Genomic DNA, 26,062 nt, shown 5'->3' with positions numbered 1-26,062 from the left:
ATAGTTGGGTTGGATGTCCTTCAGAGTGTGTTGAACTCCGTCGTCCACGACAACCACGGTGACCCCAGCGCCGGTCACATTGTGCTCCCACACAGCCGTGACATTGATATCCATCCCCGCCCGCACCTTATTGTGCTGGAGAGAGAGACAGAGAGAGAGCTGAGTGAGACAGACAGAGAAACACACAGAGGGGAGAGGAGCGACAGAGAGAGAGAGCTGAGTGAGACACAGACAGAGAAACACACAGAGAGGAGAGACAGAGAGCTGAGTGAGACACTGACAGAGAAACACACAGAGAGGAGAGACAGAGAGAGAGCTGAGTGAGACACAGACAGAGAAACACACAGAGAGGAGAGACAGAGAGAGAGCTGAGTGAGACACAGACAGACAGAGAAACACACAGAGAGGAGAGACAGAGAGAGAGCTGAGTGAGACACAGACAGAGAAACACACAGAGGGGAGAGGAGCGACAGAGAGAGAGCTGAGTGGGACACAGACAGAGAAACACACAGAGGGGAGAGGAGCGACAGAGAGAGAGAGCTGAGTGAGACACAGACAAACACACAGAGGGGAGAGTAGCGATAGAGAGAGAGAGCTGAGTGAGACACAGACAAACACACAGAGGGGAGAGGAGCGATAGAGAGAGAGAGCTGAGTGAGACACAGACAGAGAAACACACAGAGGGGAGAGGAGCGACAGAGAGAGAGAGCTGAGTGAGACACAGACAGAGAAACACACAGAGGGGAGAGGAGCGACAGAGAGAGAGAGAGCTGAGTGAGACACAGACAGAGAAACACACAGAGGGGAGAGGAGCGACAGAGAGAGAGAGCTGAGTGAGACACAGACAGAGAAACACACAGAGGGGAGAGGAGCGACAGAGAGAGAGAGCTGAGTGAGACACAGACAGAGAAACACACAGAGGGGAGAGGAGCGACAGAGAGAGAGAGCTGAGTGAGACACAGACAGAGAAACACACAGAGGGGAGAGGAGCGACAGAGAGAGAGAGCTGAGTGAGACACAGACAGAGGAACACACAGAGGGGAGAGGAGCGACAGAGAGAGAGAGCTGAGTGAGACACAGACAGAGAAACACACAGAGGGGAGAGGAGCGACAGAGAGAGAGAGCTGAGTGAGACACAGACAGAGAAACACACAGAGGGGAGAGGAGCGACAGAGAGAGAGAGCTGAGTGAGACACAGACAGAGAAACACACAGAGGGGAGAGGAGCGACAGAGAGAGAGAGCTGAGTGAGACACAGACAGAGTGTGGCAAACATGACATATCTGTACTGTACGTTTAACAGAGAGCCACTTGCGTATAAAAGCTGAACAATTAGCTTGTTGAGGAGGCTTGCTGGAGGTCACGACGGGTGCTGTATGGAGGTTGGCGGTTCCTGTTTGCTATGCAGTCTGGGATGGAAGGCATTGGGTGATGTCATCAGGAAGTTTGGCGCTGAGGGCTGTGACTGTGATGGTGTGTTCGAACGAAACAATTTGAAAGGGAAAAATTTTTTTATATTATCAGCGGCTGCATGAGGAAAACGTTAACTAAACTACTTGCCAAGTATTTGGAACAAACTACGTGCCGGAGGCCAGATGAACAAACAAGGTTAACTAAACTGTTTGTTCCAGCGGAACAGGTCGTACAGTTTTGAAATTGGGTAGTTTGGTTTTAGGTCATTGAAAGGATTCCCGCATCGTTGTTTCGATTGCTAAAGGGAAATTGACATTTTTGTGACTGGTTAAATATCCAATACAGTCCCTGTAAGGAAGAGAAAATAATTCGAATATAACTGACTTGCAGCATATTAAATGAACATTACTCTGTCTATCAGAACTGCTATAGAATTACCGCCAATCCTTGTGTGTTATTTTCCTTACTTTATTATTTTTTTTCTATTTATTTATTTTGTTTTGACCAGTAAATAATTATAAATATTGCTTTATAGTATGCTGTTGTTTTTTTGTTTCTGTATTTTATTTTAGTAAATTAATTAACTTTTGCTTTGTTGATTAATTGTTGGGTATGTATATTGCGTTGTGTGTGTTCGCTGAGACTATTGAAACCCGGCTTGCAGTTTAATAGTGTAAATTGGCTCGTGAGGGTTTATTACCGCAACCACTGGCGTTGATTACTAAAGAGGTGTCTTTGGTAACACAATGGTAAAGTTAGTTTGTCTCTTGGAAGGACCGTATTTAAAGCAGGTTTCCAATAGGGATGAAAAGCTTTTCATTGTCTTGTACTGTTTGTTACTACCATAGCAATTAACTGTTATTTTTTATGTTTGGTTAATTAATATTTTGTTCTGTACATGTTTTGTTTCTTTGTTCTGTAAAACTTTGGTTTTTTTATTTTGCTTTTGTAATTTGGTTTCATTATTTTGGGTAAATGGACTTAAAGCTGGAGCCATCTAAATGTATATATATATTTTACCTCATAAGCAACTTGTTTGGTCATTCAATTAATTAATAGTTGATAGTTGAGAAACACACAGAGAGGAGAGACAGAGAGAGAGAGCTGAGTGAGACACTGACAGAGAAACACACAGAGGGGAGAGACAGAGAGAGAGCTGAGTGAGACACTGACAGAGAAACACACAGAGAGGAGAGAGAGAGAGAGCTGAGTGAGACACTGACAGAGAAACACACAGAGAGGGGACAGGGCGAGGGGAGAGGGGAGAGGGCAAGGGGAAGAAAGGAAGGGGAGAGGGGAGAGGTATGTCACTCACCAGGTGCCACTGCTTGGGGTATCTGGGGTCGTTGAATGTGAGGCTGCGCTTGGCCCTTCTGAGGAGCTGCTGTTCTGAGTGCCACCTGACGGCTGGGTGCTGTGACAGGGCCTGGGCCGCCTGCCCTCTGCCCCCCTCCTGTCCGCAGGGCAACGCCAGCAGGTAGTGCCCCTCCAGCTGGCCGATCTGCCCCCTGCTCTCCAGCCCTGCTTCTGCGGCCACTTCCCCAGCCAGCAAGTCCAGCGCCTGCCTGTCTGCCTGCCCCCCCTCCGGCCCCAGGCTCACCGCCCAGGTCAGCCCCGAGTCGCACTGGGGGACTGGGTCTGGGTCAGAGCCAGCCAGGCTGGGGGTCTGCAGGCAGGTCAGCAGTGCACACAGCAGGGGGAGAAGGAGAGGAGCCATGGCTGGAGCCCACAGCCAACAACGCCTTGCCAACGCTGCTCTGCATCAGAACCAAGCCCTGGGAGCAAGAGTGGAGAGAGCAGCGTCATGACAGAATCCCCTTCAGATACACACACACAAAACAAGCACTTACTGGAGCAGAATCCCCTTCAGACACACACACACAACAACAAGCACTTACTGGAGCAGAATCCCCTTCAGACACACACACACAACAACAAGCACTTACTGGAGCAGAATCCCCTTCAGACACACACACACAACAACAAGCACTTACTGGAGCAGAATCCCCTTCAGACACACACACACAACAACAAGCACTTACTGGAGCAGAATCCCCTTCAGACACACACACACAACAACAAGCACTTACTGGAGCAGAATCCCCTTCAGACACACACACACAACAACAAGCACTTACTGGAGCAGAACCTCTGTAGAATAGACCTCATATGGTCAGAATCCTCCCCAGACACACACAAAGCACTTACTGGAGCAGAACCTCTTCAGAATAGGGGTTAAGGCTGGTTCACACTTCAGTCCACAGGGAGACAGAGTTGAAAAGAATTATACTCTGGTGACAATCTCCTTGGGATTGACAGACAGTCGCACGACTGGAGAGACTGGAAACCACCCTCAGCATCGGTCGCACAATGGAAGGATGAACCAGCCTTTACTGGGTCATTACAGGGTGGATCCTAACCCCTATTGAACAGATCCTTACTGGAACAGAACTGAGCCTCGCTGGACCAGAAGACACTGGTGCTTCCTTTAAATGGCCCTACAAACAGGACTCTTTTTGGCACACTTTTTCATTTCAAATGCTGCAGCAGGGCAGTGGGAAGAGCAGAATAGCCCCTGTGTGGAGCTGTGGCTTGTCTGGAGAGAGGCTTGCTGAGTCAGTGATCGAGGGAGGGTGTGACATACACAGCCAGGCTGTGAGGTCTGTACAACAGCAGCAGCAATTAGCTGTGGGGCGAGAGGACAGCCCACAACTCACCCAGCTGCCTTGCTTATATAGTCATATTCATTTGAGAAGAGCCCTCGATCTCTTAAAGAGCAGACTGCAGCTCTGTGTTTTACTGATGAAATGATTTCAGGTCATGTTTGCTGTCCTCTCCCAGGCACTGCTGTCTGCTTTTGCTTTGCTGTTTGCCGTCTCCAAACAATACCTTCAGTGGCGTCAGCAATTAAAAGCAACCGTGTGAACTCTACACCCCTCTACATCCATCCCTCTACATCCCTCTACATCCACCCCTCTACACCCCTCTACATCCATCCCTCTACACCCCTCTACATCCCTCCCTCTACACCCCTCTACATCCATCCCTCTACACCCCTCTACATCCATCCATCTACATCCCTCTACATCCATCCCTCTACATCCATCCCTCTACATCCATCCCTCTACATCCATCCCTCTACATCCATCCCTCTACATCCATCCCTCTACATCCATCCCTCTACATCCATCCCTCTACATCCATCTACATCCATCCCTCTACATCCACCCCTCTACACCCCTCTACATCCATCCCTCTACACCCCTCTACATCCATCCCTCTACACCCCTCTACATCCATCCCTCTACATCCCTCTACATCCATCCCTCTACACCCCTCTACATCCATCCCTCTACACCCCTCTACATCCATCCCTCTACATCCATCCCTCTACATCCCTCTACATCCATCCCTCTACATCCATCCATCTACATCCCTCTACATCCATCCCTCTACATCCATCCCTCTACATCCCTCTACATCCACCCCTCTACACCCCTCTACATCCATCCCTCTACATCCATCCATCTACATCCCTCTACATCCATCCCTCTACACCCCTCTACATCCATCCCTCTACATCCATCCCTCTACACCCCTCTACATCCATCCCTCTACATCCCTCTACATCCATCCCTCTACATCCGTCCCTCTACATCCATCCCTCTACATCCCTCTACATCCATCCCTCTACATCCATCCCTCCCTCTACATCCATCCCTCTACACCCCTCTACATCCATCCGTCCCTCTACATCCATCCCTCCCTCTACATCCATCCCTCTACACCCCTCTACATCCATCCCTCTACATCCATCCCTCTACATCCATCCCTCTACACCCCTCTACATCCATCCCTCTACACCCCTCTACATCCATCCCTCTACATCCATCCCTCTACACCCCTCTACATCCATCCCTCTACACCCCTCTACATCCATCCCTCTACACCCCTCTACATCCATCCCTCTACACCCCTCTACATCCATCCCTCTACATCCCTCTACATCCATCCCTCTACACCCATCCCTCTACATCCATCCCTCTACATCCATCCCTCTACATCCATCCCTCTACACCCCTCTACATCCATCCCTCTACATCCCTCTACATCCATCCCTCTACACCCCTCTACATCCATCCCTCCCTCTACATCCATCCCTCTACACCCCTCTACATCCATCCCTCTACATCCATCCCTCTACACCCCTCTACATCCATCCCTCCCTCTACATCCCTCTACATCCATCCCTCTACACCCCTCTACATCCATCCCTCCCTCTACATCCATCCCTCTACACCCCTCTACATCCGTCCCTCTACACCCCTCTACATCCATCCCTCTACATCCCTCTACATCCATCCCTCTACACCCCTCTACATCCATCCCTCTACATCCATCCCTCTACATCCATCCCTCTACACCCCTCTACATCCATCCCTCTACATCCATCCCTCTACACCCCTCTACATCCATCCCTCTACATCCTTCTACATCCATCCCTCTACACCCCTCTACATCCATCCCTCTACATCCATCCCTCTACACCCCTCTACATCCATCCCTCTACATCCGTCCCTCTACATCCATCCCTCTACATCCGTCCCTCTACATCCATCCCTCTACATCCCTCTACATCCATCCCTCTACACCCCTCTACATCCATCCCTCTACATCCATCCCTCTACATCCCTCTACATCCGTCCCTCTACATCCATCCCTCTACATCCCTCTACATCCATCCCTCTACACCCCTCTACATCCATCCCTCTACACCCCTCTACATCCATCCCTCTACATCCATCCCTCTACATCCCTCTACACCCCTCTACATCCATCCCTCTACACCCCTCTACATCCATCCCTCTACATCCATCCCTCTACACCCCTCTACATCCCTCTACATCCATCCCTCTACACCCCTCTACATCCATCCCTCTACACCCCTCTACATCCATCCCTCTACACCCCTCTACATCCATCCCTCTACACCCCTCTACATCCATCCCTCTACACCCATCCCTCTACACCCCTCTACATCCATCCCTCCCTCTACATCCCTCTACATCCATCCCTCTACACCCCTCTACATCCATCCCTCTACACCCCTCTACATCCATCCCTCTACACCCCTCTACATCCATCCCTCTACACCCCTCTACATCCATCCCTCTACACCCCTCTACATCCCTCTACATCCCTCTACATCCGTCCCTCTACATCCCTCTACATCCGTCCCTCTACACCCCTCTACATCCATCCCTCTACATCCATCCCTCTACACCCCTCTACATCCATCCCTCTACACCCATCCCTCTACATCCATCCCTCTACATCCATCCCTCTACACCCCTCTACATCCATCCCTCTACATCCCTCTACATCCATCCCTCTACATCCATCCCTCTACACCCCTCTACATCCATCCCTCTACATCCATCCCTCTACACCCCTCTACATCCATCCCTCTACACCCCTCTACATCCATCCCTCTACAGCCATCCCTCTACATCCATCCCTCTACATCCATCCCTCTACACCCCTCTACACCCCTCTACATCCATCCCTCTACATCCATCCCTCTACATCCCTCCCTCTACATCCATCCCTCTACATCCATCCCTCTACACCCCTCTACATCCCTCTACATCCATCCCTCTACATCACTCTACATCCATCCCTCTTCATCCATCCCTCTACATCCATCCCTCTACATCCATCCCTCTACACCCCTCTACATCCATCCCTCTACATCCGTCCCTCTACATCCATCCCTCTACACCCCTCTACATCCATCCCTCCCTCTACATCCATCCCTCTACACCCCTCTACATCCATCCCTCTACATCCCTCTACATCCATCCCTCTACACCCCTCTACATCCATCCCTCTACATCCATCCCTCTACACCCCTCTACATCCATCCCTCTACACCCCTCTACATCCATCCCTCTACACCCCTCTACATCCCTCTACATCCGTCCCTCTACATCCCTCTACATCCGTCCCTCTACACCCCTCTACATCCATCCCTCTACACCCCTCTACATCCATCCCTCTACATCCCTCTACATCCATCCCTCTACACCCCTCTACATCCACCCCTCTACATCCATCCCTCTACATCCATCCCTCTACACCCCTCTACATCCATCCCTCTACATCCATCCATCTACACCCCTCTACATCCATCCCTCTACACCCCTCTACATCCATCCCTCTACATCCATCCATCTACATCCCTCTACATCCATCCCTCTACACCCCTCTACATCCATCCCTCTACACCCATCCCTCTACATCCCTCCCTCTACATCCATCCCTCTACATCCCTCTACATCCATCCCTCTACATCACTCTACAGCCATCCCTCTACATCCATCCCTCTACACCCCTCTACATCCATCCCTCTACACCCCTCTACATCCATCCCTCTACATCACTCTACATCCATCCCTCTTCATCCATCCCTCTACATCCCTCTACACCCCTCTACATCCATCCCTCTACATCCATCCCTCTACATCCATCCCTCTACACCCCTCTACACCCCTCTACATCCATCCATCTACATCCCTCTACATCCATCCCTCTACATCACTCTACATCCATCCCTCTTCATCCATCCCTCTACATCCCTCTACACCCCTCTACATCCATCCCTCTACATCCATCCATCTACATCCCTCTACATCCATCCCTCTACATCACTCTACATCCATCCCTCTACACCCCTCTACATCCATCCCTCTACACCCCTCTACATCCATCCCTCTACACCCATCCCTCTACATCCATCCCTCTACACCCCTCTACATCCATCCCTCTACACCCCTCTACATCCATCCCTCTACATCCCTCTACATCCATCCCTCTACACCCCTCTACATCCATCCCTCTACACCCCTCTACATCCATCCCTCTACATCCCTCTACATCCATCCCTCTACACCCCTCTACATCCATCCCTCTACATCCATCCCTCTACACCCCTCTACATCCATCCCTCTACACCCCTCTACATCCATCCCTCTACATCCATCCCTCTACACCCCTCTACATCCATCCCTCTACATCCCTCTACATCCATCCCTCTACACCCGTCTACATCCATCCCTCTAGATCCGTCCCTCTACACCCCTCTACATCCATCCCTCTACATCCATCCCTCTACATCCATCCCTCTACACCCCTCTACATCCATCCCTCTACATCCATCCCTCTACATCCATCCCTCTACATCCATCCCTCTACATCCATCCCTCTACACCCCTCTACATCCATCCCTCTACACCCCTCTACATCCATCCCTCTACACCCCTCTACATCCATCCCTCTACACCCCTCTACATCCATCCCTCTACATCCGTCCCTCTACATCCATCCCTCTACATCCACCCCTCTACATCCATCCATCTACATCCCTCTACATCCATCCCTCTACATCCGTCCCTCTACATCCATCCCTCTACATCCATCCCTCTACACCCCTCTACATCCATCCCTCTACACCCCTCTACATCCATCCCTCTACACCCCTCTACATCCATCCCTCTACATCCATCCCTCTACACCCCTCTACATCCATCCCTCTACATCCCTCTACATCCATCCCTCTACACCCGTCTACATCCATCCCTCTAGATCCGTCCCTCTACACCCCTCTACATCCATCCCTCTACATCCATCCCTCTACATCCATCCCTCTACACCCCTCTACATCCATCCCTCTACATCCATCCCTCTACATCCATCCCTCTACATCCATCCCTCTACATCCATCCCTCTACACCCCTCTACATCCATCCCTCTACACCCCTCTACATCCATCCCTCTACACCCCTCTACATCCATCCCTCTACACCCCTCTACATCCATCCCTCTACATCCGTCCCTCTACATCCATCCCTCTACATCCACCCCTCTACATCCATCCATCTACATCCCTCTACATCCATCCCTCTACATCCGTCCCTCTACATCCATCCCTCTACATCCATCCCTCTACATCCACCCCTCTACATCCATCCCTCTACATCCATCCCTCTACATCCACCCCTCTACATCCATCCATCTACATCCACCCCTCTACATCCATCCATCTACATCCCTCTACATCCATCCCTCTACATCCGTCCCTCTACATCCATCCCTCTACATCCATCCCTCTACATCCGTCCCTCTACATCCATCCCTCTACATCCACCCCTCTACATCCATCCATCTACATCCCTCTACATCCATCCCTCTACATCCGTCCCTCTACATCCATCCCTCTACATCCATCCCTCTACATCCACCCCTCTACATCCATCCCTCTACATCCATCCCTCTACATCCATCCCTCTACACCCATCCCCCTACACCCCTCTACATCCCTCTACATCCATCCCTCTACATCCATCCCTCTACACCCCTCTACATCCCTCCCTCTACACCCCTCTACATCCATCCCTCCCTCTACATCCATCCCTCTACATCCATCCCTCTACATCCATCCCTCTGAAAGGAGACTGCTCTGTAGCACTGTTCAAAACCTTCAGAGGCTTTTCAAACCCATGAGCAGCAAACAACAACACAGGGGAGCAATGACACAAGTTACAAAGCAGATGAAGAGAGCTTAGCTTTTACACATGTAGTCATTGCACCTCTAGACACATGAATTCATCCTGAAAAACACATCGAAACACAAACCTGGACCAGGTGCTGTGTGGTGCTGGGTTACTATGTGTCTGTGTAAGTGTGGAGCTGTGTTACTCTGTGTCAGTGTGGTGCTGTGTTACTCTGTGTCAGTGTGGTGCTGTGTTACTCTGTGTCAGTGTGGTGCTGTGTTACTCTGTGTCAGTGTGGTGCTGTGTTACTCTGTGTCAGTGTGGTGCTGTGTTACTCTGTGTCAGTGTGGTACTGTGTTACTCTGTGTCAGTGGTACTGTGTTACTCTGTGTCAGTGTGGTGCGATGTTACTCTGTGTCAGTGTGGTGCTGTGTTACTCTGTGTCAGTGTGGTGCTGTGTTACTCTGTGCTTGTCAGGCTCTGGAGTGTTGAAATTCAGGGTGGTTTGCTGTGCCTGTGTCATCGTCTCCATTGTCCTTATACACTACATACAGCTTATTCTGATGCATTGACAAAGTGAACAAAGTCAGTTGGCCTGAGGGAAGGGATGAGACCTGAAATGTGAGCTTGTGGTTGCCGTGCTGGCTGCGGATGAGGTTTGTATTTTAGATTTGGGGAATCTGGGGCAGTGGGGTGTGTCTGCTGGCCATTGTACTGAGAGCAACATGCCAGGGGTGAGCTTTAACAACCCATTGAAATCTATAACCATCCGGACTGCAACTTCAAAACACTCAGTATGAAATCCAAAACCTCAAAAGAAATCATGCAGACAAACATCCAGCTGAAAAGTGAGTCTACTTTACCGACGCGTCTTGTAGTTGTACCCGTGAAAGAGGTCTGGTGAGAACAGATTTAAACTCTGTAGTCTCGGATTAGCGGTTGGATTATAACGGTTTAGTAAAAGTAAAACCTACCTCGTGTTGTATCTCCCAGCAGCAGAGCCGAGAGACAGGCACACTCAGCCGGAGACAGTCGCTCTGGGCCGGACAGACCTTTTCTAGCAGCGCCGGTCCGCTGTGCTCCTGGCTGAGACTCTGACACACGCACAGGTGCTTAGAGACAGCAGGAACTGGAAGTGTTGGGAGACAGGATCCCAGATCCGGATATTATGATTATTATTATTATTATTATTATTATAAGCGGTGCTCCGGGATTTGAACACAAACCCAACGCTGATGCAAACACAGAGTTAGGTGTAGGTGTGCAGCTCTGCCCTCCCGATCTCAGCTCGATAAGAAACCCTCTCCACTCTCCACTTCTCCCCCGATCGCTCTGTTTAACCCCTCCAGCCTGTCCCCAAACCCGTGTATTTGTCCTGAGTCTCTCTCTCTCACACGATAAATGTCTAAACTAGTTAAACCCACGCTGTCTATCCAGTCTCGCTTCCTTTTTTTTTTGTGAAATACTGCACTTCCGCATTCAGGTGACACACTGACAATGTCTTCACTTCCGGTGTCCCGCGGACTCGGATTTTGGAATTCATGAACTGAACCCTTAAAAAAAAAAATAACAGAAAGTTGCGTCCAGTGCAGCATTTCAGCGTTTGTATAGGTGCTTGGTTTTCAGTGTTTTCGACGATTATTGCTAAATCCTCCTAGCCAAAAATAAACACATTAAAAAAGCAGCGGGGCCGGTTAACCTAAATTCAACACAATACATTATTATTATTATTATTATTATTATTATTATTATTATTATTATTATTATTATTATTATTATTATAATAATAATAATAATAATAATAATAATAATAATAATAATAATATGGGCAGCAGTGTGGAGTAGTGGTTAGGGCTCTGGACTCTTGTCCGGAGGGTTGTTGGTTCAATCCCCAGTGGGGGACACTGCTGTTGTACCCTTGAGCAAGGTACTTTACCTAGATTGCTCCAGTAAAAATCCAACTGTATAAATGGGTAATTGTATGTAAAAATAATGTGATATCTGTATAATGTGAAATAATGTATAATGTGATACCTTGTAACAATTGTAAGTCGCCCTGGATAAGGGCGTCTGCTAAGAAATAAATAATAATAATATTATTATTATTATTATTATTATTATTAATAGTGTGTTTGATCGGTGAGCTGGCGTTGTGCGGCACACCCGACGCAAGATGTCGCTGCTGTGTAACGCAACAGAATGATTTCACTCAGAGCCCTTCCGCCGCCTCCGCGCTCCTCTGCTGCGCCAGCTGGAGGCGTTACCTTTGACCCTAAACCCTGAATAACTGCAGCGAGCAGCGTGTGCGAGAGTGAGAGAGAGAGTCCGGCACCGAGAAGCAGGTATTGCAGAATTAAAATCACTAACTGAGTCGTTTTATAGGTCAGCCGGTTTAGTAACGATGGTGTTTCGCGGTGGGATGATTGGAGCTACAAAAAAGCAATTCATTCAGTACTGGAGTTTTCAACTTTCATCCGGTTGTTGAATTTGCTTTTCTTTCAGTTTCAAGTTTGCTTTTTCATCACGCAATGACGTTAATACAAACTCAGAAATGAATACTTGAAAGTTTGTCTGCGTCGGAAACGCCGGAGCGTTTATAAAAACGGCGTGCGTCTCTTCTGAATTGAAGTTTGAACTCATCTTCATACAGAGGCTACACAGTGTCGACTCGGCTGATCGGCTCCCTTCAGTCACGGATTCGCAAGTGTATTCAGTGGGGTGATCAGGTTTAGTGCAGTATTGCATGTTATTCCATGTCATTTCAGCTTGCCATGCTACACCGAAATGTTTCTGCTCATGTCCTGTGCTTAAGTGTGAGTTGACGTCACTGCAGGAAGGGTGGCAGCTGTGTAGCAGTCTGAGCCATTCCAGGTTTTACTTCAAACTCCGAACCCTGCGACCTGGACTTCCTGATCAGGCAGCACCTCAAGTGTGACTCTGCTCACAGCAAAACCAGGAGTGGCTGTGACCGATGTGCATCTATAGGATAATATTAATGTCTTTATTTTTATATAGCGCCTTTCATAGTGGACCCCCATCACAAAGCGCTTTACAGAGGCAGGCTGTGAACTGTGCGTTATATGCAGAGTCACTTCCAGTAGGACATTGATTTAACATCTCATCCGCAGCACAAGGAGGTGAAGTGACTTGCTTAGGGTCACACACAGTCAGTGCTAGAGGTGGGATTTGAACCGGTGACCTTCTGGTGACAAGCCCTGGACTTTAACCACTGGACCACACAGCCTCCTATAATAAGACTCCTGTTGCACAGCAGTTTCACCCATCCCAGGTTTTACTACAAGCTTGATTAGCCACAGTGTATAGGTAACAAGCTCAGCCTGGTGTGTCTTAATATTAAACTCACAGTGAAACCAGGAAAGGATAACACTGCAGTGGAGTCTTATTGCCATCCCTGTAATTTCTCCTTAGAGTCATTTCTTAGGAAGCAATAAAGGCTCACATACAGTAAACAGCTGAGAAGGTTCATTTAAGAGCCGTGCAGCATGAGTTAGTGTGCTTCCTCTGCACTGCGCGTGACCCCTGACCCTGTGTTCTCTGCTCTCTTGAAGCTGTACGCACTGCAATGGCCTCGGGAGAGTGGGAGAGCGTGCCCCCTAGTGACGAGGAGCCGGCGTCCACGCTGCACAGTCAGCTGGACAGGGAGCTGACACAGATGGCTATCAGGTAACGAGTTTCAACACTGGAGGAGGCATCGTCCAAAACGCTGGTCTGCTTCACTCGGGCTTGTTTATAGACAGGTTCAGCATCGTCCAAAACGCTGGTCTGCTTCACTGAGGGGCTTGTTTATAGACAGGTTCAGCATCGTCCAAAACGCTGGTCTGCTTCACTGAGGGGCTTGTTTATAGACAGGTTCAGCATCGTCCAAAACGCTGGTCTGCTTCACTCGGGCTTGTTTATAGACAGGTTCAGCATCGTCCAAAACGCTGGTCTGCTTCACTGAGGGGCTTGTTTATAGACAGGTTCAGCAATGACAAAATGCTGGTCTGCTTCACTCGGGCTTGTTTAAGGAGTTGAATCCGAGGTTCCAGTTACTGGGAATGTGCTGACTTCCAGGAGTGAGAGTCAAGCAGCAGCTTTGAATCCAAGCTTAAGTCAGGCTTATATTTACTTGTATTGAAAAATGTTTTAGGAGCCAATAAAAACATCCAACGATTCCTCTCCTCCCACAGCGAGAACGCCCTCTCTGTCGCTGGAGACCTGCCGGACACGCCGTGCCCTGTCCCGTTCCATCACCAGGCAGAGAAGGAAGCTTCCACTGTGTGGGGCGGCGAGGGGAGGTTCACCGGGCACATCCAAGCTCTCACTGGGTGGGAGCTGGAAATGGCTGAAGAGGTGTACGCCTTCCTAAAAGAGGAGCTGCGGGAGCCTGGGTACACACCCTGGTCCAGTGATGATCCCCGCAGTCCCTCAGTGGAAGAGCCTGCGACCACAGTGCCCAGTCCCTCCGTGGAAGAGCCTGCGACCACAGTGCCCCCTGCCTGCCAGGGGGAGCCTCTGCATTGCAGGGAGGATGGGGAGGGAGATGGGGTCACACAGACAGAGGAGAGAGAGGTGCAGGTGAGAGAGCTGCCTGTTACATTTGGAATGTCAATCCCTGTATGAGAGAGAGACAGAGCAATAGACAGACAAATAGCCAGATAGAACGAAAGAAAGACAGACAGCTAGCTAGACAGACAGACAGCTAGCTAGACAGACAGATAGACAGACAGACAGACAGCTAGATAGACAGACACAGACAGCTAGATAGACAGGCAGACAGCTAGATAGACAGACAGACCGCTAGATAGATAGCTAGAATGATCAGATCAGATAGATAGATAGATCAATCCCATGGAATGTTAAAATAGTGCAAACCAAGGATTTAAACTCCCAGTCTCTTACTAGCAGATTTACAGAGTTGATAAGACTATTACATGACACACGGGAAGAATCCCACTGCACGGCAGTCTGGTCCATTTCGGGTCTTGTTTCCTGTATGCAGTGGTGGAACAAGCTGGCAGTAAAACCCAGCCTGCATCAGACTGCTGTTTACAACCTAGCTTCAACAAGAATGCCGCTCTGATGTTTCATAAATGTGTCTCGGCTCCTGTTGGAATGTAGTCCTGAGTGTTTGGCTGACAGTTGCTCCTCCCTCTCCCCCTCCCCCTCCTCCTCCTCCTCCTCCCTCTCCCCCACCCCTCTCTCTATACCTGCTCCTCTGTAGACGGACTTCCAGACGGCAGAGACAGGAATCAACACTGACCAGGTCACTGGGAAGTACATGGTGAGACACAGATCGATACACAGGCAAATCAAATTAAAATTACAGAGCTTTGTTTCGGAGGATGTTTTCAATTCTTTATTTTGTAAACCTTGGCTTTTACTGCTGTTGTAAATGAGAATGTGTTCTCAATCTGCTTGCCTGCTTAAATAAAGGCTGAATGAAAATGATCATCGTTTGATTGGTGCAGCCCGTTGTTTCCATGTGGTGTTCCAGGAGGAAGTGATGTCAGAGAGCCAGGTTCTGCGGGAGCGCTACCAGGAAGTGCTGGACAAGCAGACGCAGGCAGAGAAACAGCAGCAGCTGAAAACGAGGGTCCTGCAGGAACAGAGAGAGGAGAGACTCAGAGTCTACCAGGTACTGCACCCTGCACCCTACACACTACACCCTACACACTCTACACCTTACAGCTAAAAACAAGGGTCCTGCAGCAACTGAGAGAGGAGAGACTCAGAGTCTACCAGGTACTGCACCCTACACACTACACCCTACACACTACACCCTACAGCTGAAAACGAGGGTCCTGCAGGAACTGAGAGAGGATAGACTCAGAGTCTACTAGACACTACACCCTACACACTGTACACCCTACACCCTGCAGCCTTCACCCTGCACCCTACACACTGCACCATACACCCTACGCGCTACACCCTGCACCCGACTGTGTGTGTGGGAATGTGTTGGAGAGGTTGGCAGCCTCGGGCCGTGTCTCAGTAACCCAGCCTGGCTTGCTTGTGTGTTTGCTTTTGCAGAGGACCCTGGAGCAGGTGCAGGAGCTGATAGGAAAGAGAGATGAAAACCGCAGGAAGTTTGAGAAGGAAAATAAGGAGTGCAGCCAGAAAGAGCAGGAGATGAAGAACGAGATCGACAGACTGGAAGAGGAGGTGAAGAGGTAGGGGCGAGAGTGAGACTGGCTGAGACGTGCATGTGTGTGGGCTGGATGAGACTGCTGCTGCTTAGCTGTCAGAGCTAGTATGTGTTTTACTGTGACTTCAGTTAGAGATACTTCATAGGAAGCAAGCTCTGTCATGTAGTAAAACCTGGAATGGCTCCAACTACTGAGAGTGTGTGTGTGAGGAGTGATTGAGGTGTGTGTGTATTAGTGATTGAGCGAGCGAGGTTACCTGCTTATCTGAATCGGTGCCTCTTTCTTGCAGGCTGCTGCGTAAACAAGAAGAGGAGGAGGTCCGAGTGGAATTGCTGATCGGAGAGCAAACTGTGGAGAGGTACAGCACACACCACCGCTGCACTCTGTCTCACTCTCTCTACCGCTGCACTCTCAATCACTCCGAGGTCTATACACACCACTGCTGCACCCTGTGTTTCTCTCTGTTACTAAACACCACCGCTGCACTCATGCTCCCACTGTTCCTCCCTCACCCCCTCTCTCTGCTTGCCTCCTCTCCCTGATGGCGTGACTGTGCCCCGTGTCTCTGTCTCACAGGGAGTGCTGGGAGAGAGAGCTGGCTGAGCTGCGCAGTCAGCTGACGGAACAGAATCCCAGGATCGAGGAGGAGACGAGGAGGGCGCTGAACACAGAGGTGAGAGAGGGGGTCACAGAATCCCAGGATCCAGGAGGAGATGAGGAGGGCGCTGAACACAGTGGTGAGAGAGGGGGTCACAGAATCCCAGGATCCAGGAGGAGGGCGCTGAACACAGAGGTGAGAGAGGGGGTCACAGAATCCCAGGATCCAGGAGGAGATGAGGAGGGCGCTGAACACAGTGGTGAGAGAGGGGGTCACAGAATCCCAGGATCCAGGAGGAGGGCGCTGAACGCAGAGGTGAGAGAGGGCGTCACAGAATCCCAAGATCGAGGAGGAGGGCGCTGAACACAGAGGTGAGAGAGGGGGTTACAGAATCCCAGGATCCAGGAGGAGACGAGGAGGGCGCTGAACACAGAGGTGAGAGAGGGGGTTACAGAATCCCAGGATCGAGGAGGAGGGCGCTGAACACAGAGGTGAGAGAGGGGGTTACAGAATCCCAGGATCGAGGAGGAGGGCGCTGAACACAGAGGTGAGAGAGGGGGTCACAGAATCCCAGGATCGAGGAGGAGACGAGGAGGGCGCTGAACACAGAGGTGAGAGGGGGTTACAGAATCCCAGGATCGAGGAGGAGGGCGCTGAACACAGAGGTGAGAGAGGGGGTTACAGAATCCCAGGATCGAGGAGGAGGGCGCTGAACACAGAGGTGAGAGAGGGGGTCACAGAATCCCAGGATCCAGGAGGAGGGCGCTGAACGCAGAGGTGAGAGAGGGGGTCACAGAATCCCAGGAGGAGACGAGGAGGGCGCTGAACACAGAGGTGAGAGAGGGCGTCACAGAATCCCAGGATCCAGCAGGAGGGCGCTGAACGCAGAGGTGAGTGAGGGGGTCACAGGATCCAGGAGGAGACGAGGAGGGCGCTGAACACAGAGGTGAGAGAGGGGGTCACAGTGCCAGCAGGCAGGGCTAATGCTGAGGCAGGCTCAGCGTAAAAGCTGAGGCAACTTTTCAAGCTTTTCCTCAAAACTTACTGTAGGGGATATTTTCGAGCAAATGTTCATTAAGTTGTTCAAATCAAGATAGTTTAGAATGAACTATTCCAATGGTGGTAATTGCTAAAAAATGGCACGACAAGTTGCCAGAAAAAGTTTCCCAAAAGAACACTGGTGTAGCATGTACTCTGGAGAGCCTGGCTGATCTGTCTGGTCGTGTCTCTTCTGCAGGTGGCGGTTCTGGAGTGCCAGAGAGAGAACATGCTGGCTCAGACAGAGGAGTGGCTGACAGAGGCAGAGCAGCACCTGCAAAACCTGCGGTCAGTCTGTCTGCGGAGCGCACTCCGTGGTCTTAAAGGGGTGGGAGAGGTGGCTGGGGTTTTAAAGTCTAAAAAGGGAGGGGTGTAGTGGAGGGGTAGAGGTGGTTAAAGTTGCATCTGCATGCTTCAGATAGCTAACGTGAGGAGTGAGGCGTAACAAATGAGCCATGAGCAGTATCCTCTGTTCTGTGTCCGCTGTGCAGACTGGGTCCGGGTTCGATAGACAACCTTCAGCAGAGACACGAGTGGGACACACAGATCGGGCGAGTGCGCATCGAGATGGGCAACATGCAGGTGAGGTGAGGGGGTGCATCGAGCTGGGCAGTGTGCAGGTGAGGGGGTGCATCGAGCTGGGCAGTGTGCAGGTGAGGGGGTGCATCGAGCTGGGCAGTGTGCAGGTGAGGGGGTGCATCGAGCTGGGCAGTGTGCAGGTGAGGTGAGAGGGGTGCATCGAGCTGGGCAGTGTGCAGGTGAGGTGAGGGGGTGCATCGAGCTGGGCAGTGTGCAGGTGAGGGGGGTGCATCGAGCTAGGCAGTGTGCAGGTCAGGTGAGGGGGGTGCATCGAGCTGGGCAGTGTGCAGGTGAGGTGAGGGGGTGCATCGAGCTGGGCAGTGTGCAGGTGAGGAGGGTGCATCGAGCTGGACAGTGTGCAGGTGAGGGGGGTGCATCGAGCTGGGCAGTGTGCAGGTGAGGGGGATGCATCGAGCTGGGCAGTGTGCAGGTGAGGGGGTGCATCGAGCTGGGCAGTGTGCAGGTGAGGGGGTGCATCGAGCTGGGCAGTGTGCAGGTGAGGGGGATGCATCGAGCTGGGCAGTGTGCAGGTGAGGGGGTGCATCGAGCTGGGCAGTGTGCAGGTGAGGGGGATGCATCGAGCTGGGCAGTGTGCAGGTGAGGGGGTGCATCGAGCTGGGCAGTGTGCAGGTGAGGGGGGTGCATCGAGCTGGGCAGTGTGCAGGTGAGGGGGGTGCATCGAGCTGGGCAGTGTGCAGGTGAGGGGGTGCATCGAGCTGGGCAGTGTGCAGGTGAGGGGATGTACCAGTTAACCATTTTCAATACATTTGCAAATATGTGATATATTGTGTTTTTATTATTGAAGGTGCAGCACTGTGCAGGCTTTTTTACTTTATATTCAATCCTTTCTCAGAACCAGTATAATGGGCACATTCAACTGGTGAGGAACGGGGCGAAACTGAAGAGCCTACCAAGCATCCCAGTCCCATCCCTGCCAGCTGTGCCAATGGTGAGTGTGTTGGGGAGCGTGTGTGTGTGAGTGAGTCAGGGAGTGTGCATGTGTGTGCTTCAGCGGTACAGTAGAGGTTAGGGTTAGATAACTATACAGCGTGTGCATGTGTGTGCTTCAGCGGTACAGTAGAGGTTAGGGTTAGATAACTATACAGCGTGTGCATGTGTGTGCTTCAGCGGTACAGTACAGGGTGTATCTTCACATTCTTTTTGTAAAGTATTTTCTCCCCCCTCTCAGGCTCTGCCGCCCCCTCCTGTCTTCCGGCCCCCGGTTCCCATGGCGATGCCAGGTGGAATGCCCCATTACTACATGCCTCCGCCCGCGTTACGTCAGAGTGCTCCTCCTGTTTCCATGGTGATGCCCTTCACTGCACCACAGCACCCGCCCCCTGCCGCTGCCATGCCGACACAGAGCATTCCCACGGCGACAGTGACCTCACAGACACCAGCCCAACCTTCTGGCATCCCATCCCCCCTCCCCTCGAACCCTCAGCCAGCGAGCAGCAAACCGGCCGGCAAACTGGAGGTCCTGCTGGAGAAACTACAGAGCCGCTTCCCCCAGTGCACCAGGTAACACTCACCTGAGCCAGGTAATACACTGAGAGCCAGGTAACACTCATCTGAGCCAGGTAACATTCACCTGAGCCAGGTAATACACTGAGAGCCAGGTAACTCTCATCTGAGCCAGGTAACATTCACCTGAGCCAGGTAATACACTGAGAGCCAGGTAACACTCATCTGAGCCAGGTAACATTCACCTGAGCCAGGTAATACACTGAGAGCCAGGTAACTCTCATCTGAGCCAGGTAACATTCACCTGAGCCAGGTAATACACTGAGAGCCAGGTAACTCGAGTCACTTCCTCTAGTGCACCAGGTAACACTCATCTGAGCCAGGTAACACTCACCTGAGCCAGGTAATATACTGAGAGCCAGGTAACTCGAGAGTCGCTTCCTCTAGTGCAACAGGTAACATTCACCTGAGCTAGGTAACATTCACCTGAGCCAGGTAATACACTGAGAGCCAGGTAACTCGAGTCGCTTCCTCTAGTGCACCAGGTAACATTCACCTGAGCCAGGTAATACACTGAGAGCCAGGTAACTTGAGTCACTTCCTCTAGTGCACCAGGTAACACTCATCTGAGCCAGGTAACATTCACCTGAGCCAGGTAATACACTGAGAGCCAGGTAACTCTCATCTGAGCCAGGTAACATTCACCTGAGCCAGGTAATACACTGAGAGCCAGGTAACTTGAGTCACTTCCTCTAGTGCACCAGGTAACACTCATCTGAGCCAGGTAACATTCACCTGAGCCAGGTAACTCTCATCTGAGCCAGGTAACACTCACCTGAGCCAGGTAATACACTGAGAGCCAGGTAACTCGAGAGTCGCTTCCTCTAGTGCAACAGGTAACATTCACCTGAGCCAGGTAACATTCACCTGAGCTAGGTAATACACTGAGAGCCAGGTAACTCGAGAGTCGCTTCCTCTAGTGCAACAGGTAACATTCACCTGAGCCAGGTAACATTCACCTGAGCTAGGTAATACACTGAGAGCCAGGTAACTCGAGTCGCTTCCTCTAGTGCAGCAGGTAACATTCACCTGAGCCAGGTAATACACTGAGAGCCAGGTAACTTGAGTCGCTTCCTCTAGTGCACCAGGTAACATTCACCTGAGCTAGGTAATACACTGAGAGCCAGGTAACTCGAGTCGCTTCCTCTAGTGCACCAGGTAACACTCATCTGAGCCAGGTAACATTCACCTGAGCTAGGTAATACACTGAGAGCCAGGTAACTCGAGAGTCGCTTCCTCTAGTGCAACAGGTAACATTCACCTGAGCCAGGTAACATTCACCTGAGCTAGGTAATACACTGAGAGCCAGGTAACTCGAGTCGCTTCCTCTAGTGCACCAGGTAACATTCACCTGAGCCAGGTAATACACTGAGAGCCAGGTAACTCGAGAGTCGCTTCCTCTAGTGCAACAGGTAACATTCACCTGAGCCAGGTAACATTCACCTGAGCTAGGTAATACACTGAGAGCCAGGTAACTTGAGTCGCTTCCTCTAGTGCACCAGGTAACATTCACCTGAGCCAGGTAATACACTGAGAGCCAGGTAACTCGAGTCGCTTCCTCTAGTGCACCAGGTAACACTCATCTGAGCCAGGTAACATTCACCTGAGCCAGGTAATACACTGAGAGCCAGGTAACTCTCATCTGAGCCAGGTAACACTCACCTGAGCCAGGTAATACACTGAGAGCCAGGTAACTCGAGAGTCGCTTCCTCTAGTGCAACAGGTAACATTCACCTGAGCCAGGTAACATTCACCTGAGCCAGGTAATACACTGAGAGCCAGGTAACTCGAGTCGCTTCCTCTAGTGCACCAGGTAACATTCACCTGAGCCAGGTAATACACTGAGAGCCAGGTAACTTGAGTCGCTTCCTCTAGTGCACCAGGTAACATTCACCTGAGCCAGGTAATACACTGAGAGCCAGGTAACTCGAGAGTCGCTTCCTCTAGTGCAACAGGTAACATTCACCTGAGCCAGGTAACATTCACCTGAGCTAGGTAATACACTGAGAGCCAGGTAACTCGAGTCGCTTCCTCTAGTGCACCAGGTAACATTCACCTGAGCCAGGTAATACACTGAGAGCCAGGTAACTCGAGAGTCGCTTCCTCTAGTGCAACAGGTAACATTCACCTGAGCCAGGTAACATTCACCTGAGCTAGGTAATACACTGAGAGCCAGGTAACTCGAGTCGCTTCCTCTAGTGCACCAGGTAACATTCACCTGAGCTAGGTAATACACTGAGAGCCAGGTAACTCGAGTCGCTTCCTCTAGTGCACCAGGTAACATTCACCTGAGCCAGGTAATACACTGAGAGCCAGGTAACTTGAGTCGCTTCCTCTAGTGCACCAGGTAACATTCACCTGAGCTAGGTAATACACTGAGAGCCAGGTAACTTGAGTCGCTTCCTCTAGTGCACCAGGTAACATTCACCTGAGCCAGGTAATACACTGAGAGCCAGGTAACTTGAGTCGCTTCCTCTAGTGCACCAGGTAACATTCACCTGAGCTAGGTAATACACTGAGAGCCAGGTAACTCGAGTCGCTTCCTCTAGTGCACCAGGTAACACTCATCTGAGCCAGGTAACATTCACCTGAGCTAGGTAATACACTGAGAGCCAGGTAACTCGAGAGTCGCTTCCTCTAGTGCAACAGGTAACATTCACCTGAGCCAGGTAACATTCACCTGAGCTAGGTAATACACTGAGAGCCAGGTAACTTGAGTCGCTTCCTCTAGTGCACCAGGTAACATTCACCTGAGCCAGGTAATACACTGAGAGCCAGGTAACTTGAGTCGCTTCCTCTAGTGCACCAGGTAACATTCACCTGAGCCAGGTAATACACTGAGAGCCAGGTAACTTGAGTCGCTTCCTCTAGTGCACCAGGTAACATTCACCTGAGCTAGGTAATACACTGAGAGCCAGGTAACTCGAGTCGCTTCCTCTAGTGCACCAGGTAACATTCACCTGAGCTAGGTAATACACTGAGAGCCAGGTAACTCGAGTCGCTTCCTCTAGTGCACCAGGTAACACTCATCTGAGCCAGGTAACATTCACCTGAGCCAGGTAATACACTGAGAGCCAGGTAACTTGAGTCGCTTCCTCTAGTGCACCAGGTAACATTCACCTGAGCCAGGTAATACACTGAGAGCCAGGTAACTTGAGTCGCTTCCTCTAGTGCACCAGGTAACATTCACCTGAGCTAGGTAATACACTGAGAGCCAGGTAACTCGAGTCGCTTCCTCTAGTGCACCAGGTAACACTCATCTGAGCCAGGTAACATTCACCTGAGCTAGGTAATACACTGAGAGCCAGGTAACTCGAGTTGCTTCCTCTAGTGCACCAGGTAATACATTGAGAGCCAGGTAACTTGAGTCGCTTCCTCTAGTGCACCAGGTAACACTCACTGTCCTGTTAGACTCACCTGCACCAGGTATTACTCTCTCTCCCCCCCCTCCCCCTCTCTCCGCAGGCCCCAGCTCACCTCGGTGCTCCAGCAGATCAAGACGTCTCGCGGGACCATGGCCGGCCTCTCTGTGGAGGAGCTCACCCAGCAGGTGGCACAGACACTGGCAGAGAGACAGAGACAGAGACAGGTAACACATAGAGACTGACAACCAGAGCCCCACTGAGCACTCCGAAACAGGTCGAGCCCCACTGAACACTCCGAGACAGGCCGAGCCCCACTGAACACTCCGAGACAGGTAACACATAGAGACTAACAACCAGAGGCCCCACTGAACACTCCGAGACAGGCCGAGCCCCACTGAACACTCCGAGACAGGTAACACATAGAGACTGACAACCAGAGCCCCACTGAACACTCCGAGACAGGCCGAGCCCCACTGAACACCCCGAGACAGGCCGAGCCCCATTGAACACTGCACTGAACACTCCGAGACAGGCCGAGCCCCACTGAACACCCAGAGACAGGCCGAGCCCCACTGAACACTGCACTGAACACTCCGAGACAGGCCGAGCCCCACTGAACACCCCGAGACAGGCCGAGCCCCACTGAACACTGCACTGAACACTCCGAGACAGGCCGAGCCCCACTGAGCACTCCGAGACAGGAATATCTTTGTCTGTAAACAAGTGTCTGCTGTTTCTCAAACCTCTTTTAGTCTCTCGGCCCAATTGGGCCTCCCTCCACCGGAACAGGACCTTTTCCTATCTCTGTGCCCCAGGCTTATCACCCTGCTCCACGGATGCCTTCACTACCCGCAAGGCAGCCCACGGTAAGAAAAAAGGGCGCTGCTTCTGCAAATACAATTGAGTTTTTTAATATTCTGTGACCGTGCCGTGACCGTGTTGTTACAATGATCTTCTAAGTGTTATTACTGCGCTGTTAGCGTGTTGCTGCTGTGTTATTACTGCGCTGTTAGCGTGTCTGTGTTGAATTCTTCAGGTGCCGCAGTCAGTGAACAGGAAGCTGTGTCTGATGTGTCAGAACGTCGTGGAGCCTGGAAACCTGCACCCCATGAGCTGCTCCCACACCGTACACAAAGAGGTACAGTTTAACACTACCCCTAACATTAACCCCATGAGCTGCTCCCTTACCGTTCACAAAGAGGTACAGTTTAACACTACCCCTAACCCTACCCCCTCCCCCTAACACTAACCCCATGAGCTGCTCCCACACTGTACACAGAGGTGCAGTTTAACACTACCCCTAACCCCTAACCCTACCCCCTACCCCTAACACTAACCCCATGAGCTGCTCCCACACCGTACACAGAGGTACAGTTTAACACTACCCCTAACACTAACCCCATGAGCTGCTCCCACACCGTACACAGAGGTACAGTTTAACACTACCCCTAACCCCTACCCCCATGAGCTGCTCACACACCGTATACAAAGAGGTACAGTTTAACACTACCCCTAACCCCTAACCCTACCCCCTACCCCTAACCCTAACCCTATGAGCTGCTCACACACCGTACAGAGGTGCAGTTTAACACTAACCCTAACTCTCTGAGCTGCTCGCACACTGATCACAGAGGTACAGTGTTCTTTCCTTCTCTCTTCCTGATAGGGCTTTTGGTTTGTTTCTATCTGTTAATATTGTGCTCGTGAAAGTTAGAGGGGGGCTAACCTAGGCTTCTTTTCAAATCGCATCTCTCGTTAGCAATGCAGTCATCACCCTACCGCAACCTGCTGTCTTCAGTGGAAGATCTTTTGCTTCTTTGCTTGAACGAAGACAGTGATAAAGACTTTTAGTCGAACACTGTATCTGCTGCTTTCTGGTTGCTAGACTTTGTGTTGTAAACGTTCAACACTTGAGCAGTTTAGCTGCAGTGGGAGCATGTGCTTTACAGCAGGGTGCCAGGGTGTGTTTTTTCTAAGGTGTTTGTTTGGTTTCAGTGTATCAAGGTGTGGGTGCAATCCAGCAAGAACAGCGGCTGTCCTTTCTGTCCCAGTGTGAAGTAGCTCCCTGGCGCTGTGGAGAGACTCCAGATCCTCCTCAAGATTCATCTCCGCACAGGGTTTTTATTTGTGTTTGTGGATGAAGACAGTTCTCCCTTTGAGTGAGCTGTGCACACGTGCAAAGCACTGCTCTTTATTTCACTGTGCTGGAATCAAGCTGCCTTTCTGCAGGTCCAGAGTCATTAAAAAAGCAATGCAAACACGAGGGGGTCTGTCTGTCTGTCTGTCTGTCTGTCTGTCTGTCGGGCTGGCTGCCTCGTGCACGGGAGAGGGGAGAGCGGACAGGAGCAGCTGCAGCCCCCGGTACACCCGCGGTCTGAGCCAGGTTTAGTTCAGACCTCAGTTCAGGACTCACAGGGGAAGCCTGCTGTTTTCTTGCAGCACTCTCTCAAGACGCTTTGTCAAACACTCAATAAAGTTGATTTTCCCAGGCTGTGTCGCCCCCGAGTTTTATTTCCAGATTCCTCAGCCCAGAGTATAGGGAAGCATTGTAAAGCACAGAGAGGTCTGGTAAAGCATAGGGAAGCATTGTAAAGCACAGAGAGGTCTGGTAAAGCATAGGGAAGCATTGTAAATCAGAGAGGTCTGGTAAACAGTGTTAAGAAAGCAATGCAAAGTGTCTTAAATGTGTAGTAGTATATGAAAAGTGCAAGAACACTGTGCAGATTTACTGATGCCCAGCCAAGATCGGCAACTGGGGTTTGAATCTACAAGAATAAGTATGCAGGAGACAGACTCTCCCACACAATCACACCAGAACAGCGATGCACACACCCACAGAGCACTC

The 26,062-nt window shown here is 50.9% G+C and overlaps 2 protein-coding genes across 6 annotated transcripts in view; one reads left to right on the top strand and one right to left on the bottom strand.

Annotated features, from left to right (window-relative positions):
• The window catches only part of LOC117969402 (proprotein convertase subtilisin/kexin type 7-like), a 54,806-nt gene extending 43,363 nt beyond the window's left edge, over window positions 1–11,443 (bottom strand). The window contains exons 1-3 of one of the 2 annotated variants that reach the window (XM_059010123.1): window positions 10,939–11,443; window positions 2,728–3,187; window positions 1–135 (exon numbers count right to left, since the gene is read on the bottom strand). In XM_059010123.1, coding sequence (XP_058866106.1) covers window positions 1–135; window positions 2,728–3,129 — 537 coding nt within the window. In that variant the 5' untranslated portion in view covers window positions 3,130–3,187; window positions 10,939–11,443. The remainder of the gene's footprint in view (window positions 136–2,727; window positions 3,188–10,938) is intronic. The other variant, XM_059010122.1, reaches the window with a different exon arrangement.
• A 771-nt stretch (window positions 11,444–12,214) lies between these two features.
• Window positions 12,215–25,707, top strand: LOC117968464 (RING finger protein 214-like). 4 transcript variants are annotated; one of them, XM_059010126.1, is made up of 16 exons: window positions 12,215–12,306; window positions 13,534–13,648; window positions 14,155–14,542; window positions 15,189–15,248; window positions 15,462–15,602; window positions 15,998–16,137; window positions 16,403–16,471; window positions 16,690–16,786; window positions 17,949–18,037; window positions 18,241–18,331; window positions 19,182–19,277; window positions 19,518–19,849; window positions 23,318–23,441; window positions 23,970–24,083; window positions 24,254–24,355; window positions 25,213–25,707. In XM_059010126.1, the coding sequence occupies exons 2-16, from the start codon at window positions 13,548–13,550 to the stop codon at window positions 25,276–25,278; spliced, it is 2,010 nt and encodes a 669-aa protein (XP_058866109.1). In that variant the 5' UTR covers window positions 12,215–12,306; window positions 13,534–13,547; the 3' UTR covers window positions 25,279–25,707. The 4 variants fall into 4 exon arrangements, 3 of the variants coding, with proteins under 3 accessions (XP_058866109.1, XP_058866110.1, XP_058866108.1); XM_059010125.1 differs by lacking the exon at window positions 12,215–12,306 and adding an exon at window positions 12,382–12,690; XM_059010127.1 differs by lacking the exon at window positions 13,534–13,648 and having other exon boundaries at window positions 12,237–12,306.
• The last annotated feature ends 355 nt before the right edge of the window (window positions 25,708–26,062 follow it).

Source organism: Acipenser ruthenus, chromosome 40 (genome assembly GCF_902713425.1).
Source record: "Acipenser ruthenus chromosome 40, fAciRut3.2 maternal haplotype, whole genome shotgun sequence".
Lineage (NCBI taxonomy): Eukaryota > Metazoa > Chordata > Actinopteri > Acipenseriformes > Acipenseridae > Acipenser > Acipenser ruthenus.
Note: the sequence above shows the minus strand (reverse complement) of the source record. Positions and strands in the feature narration are given on the sequence as shown.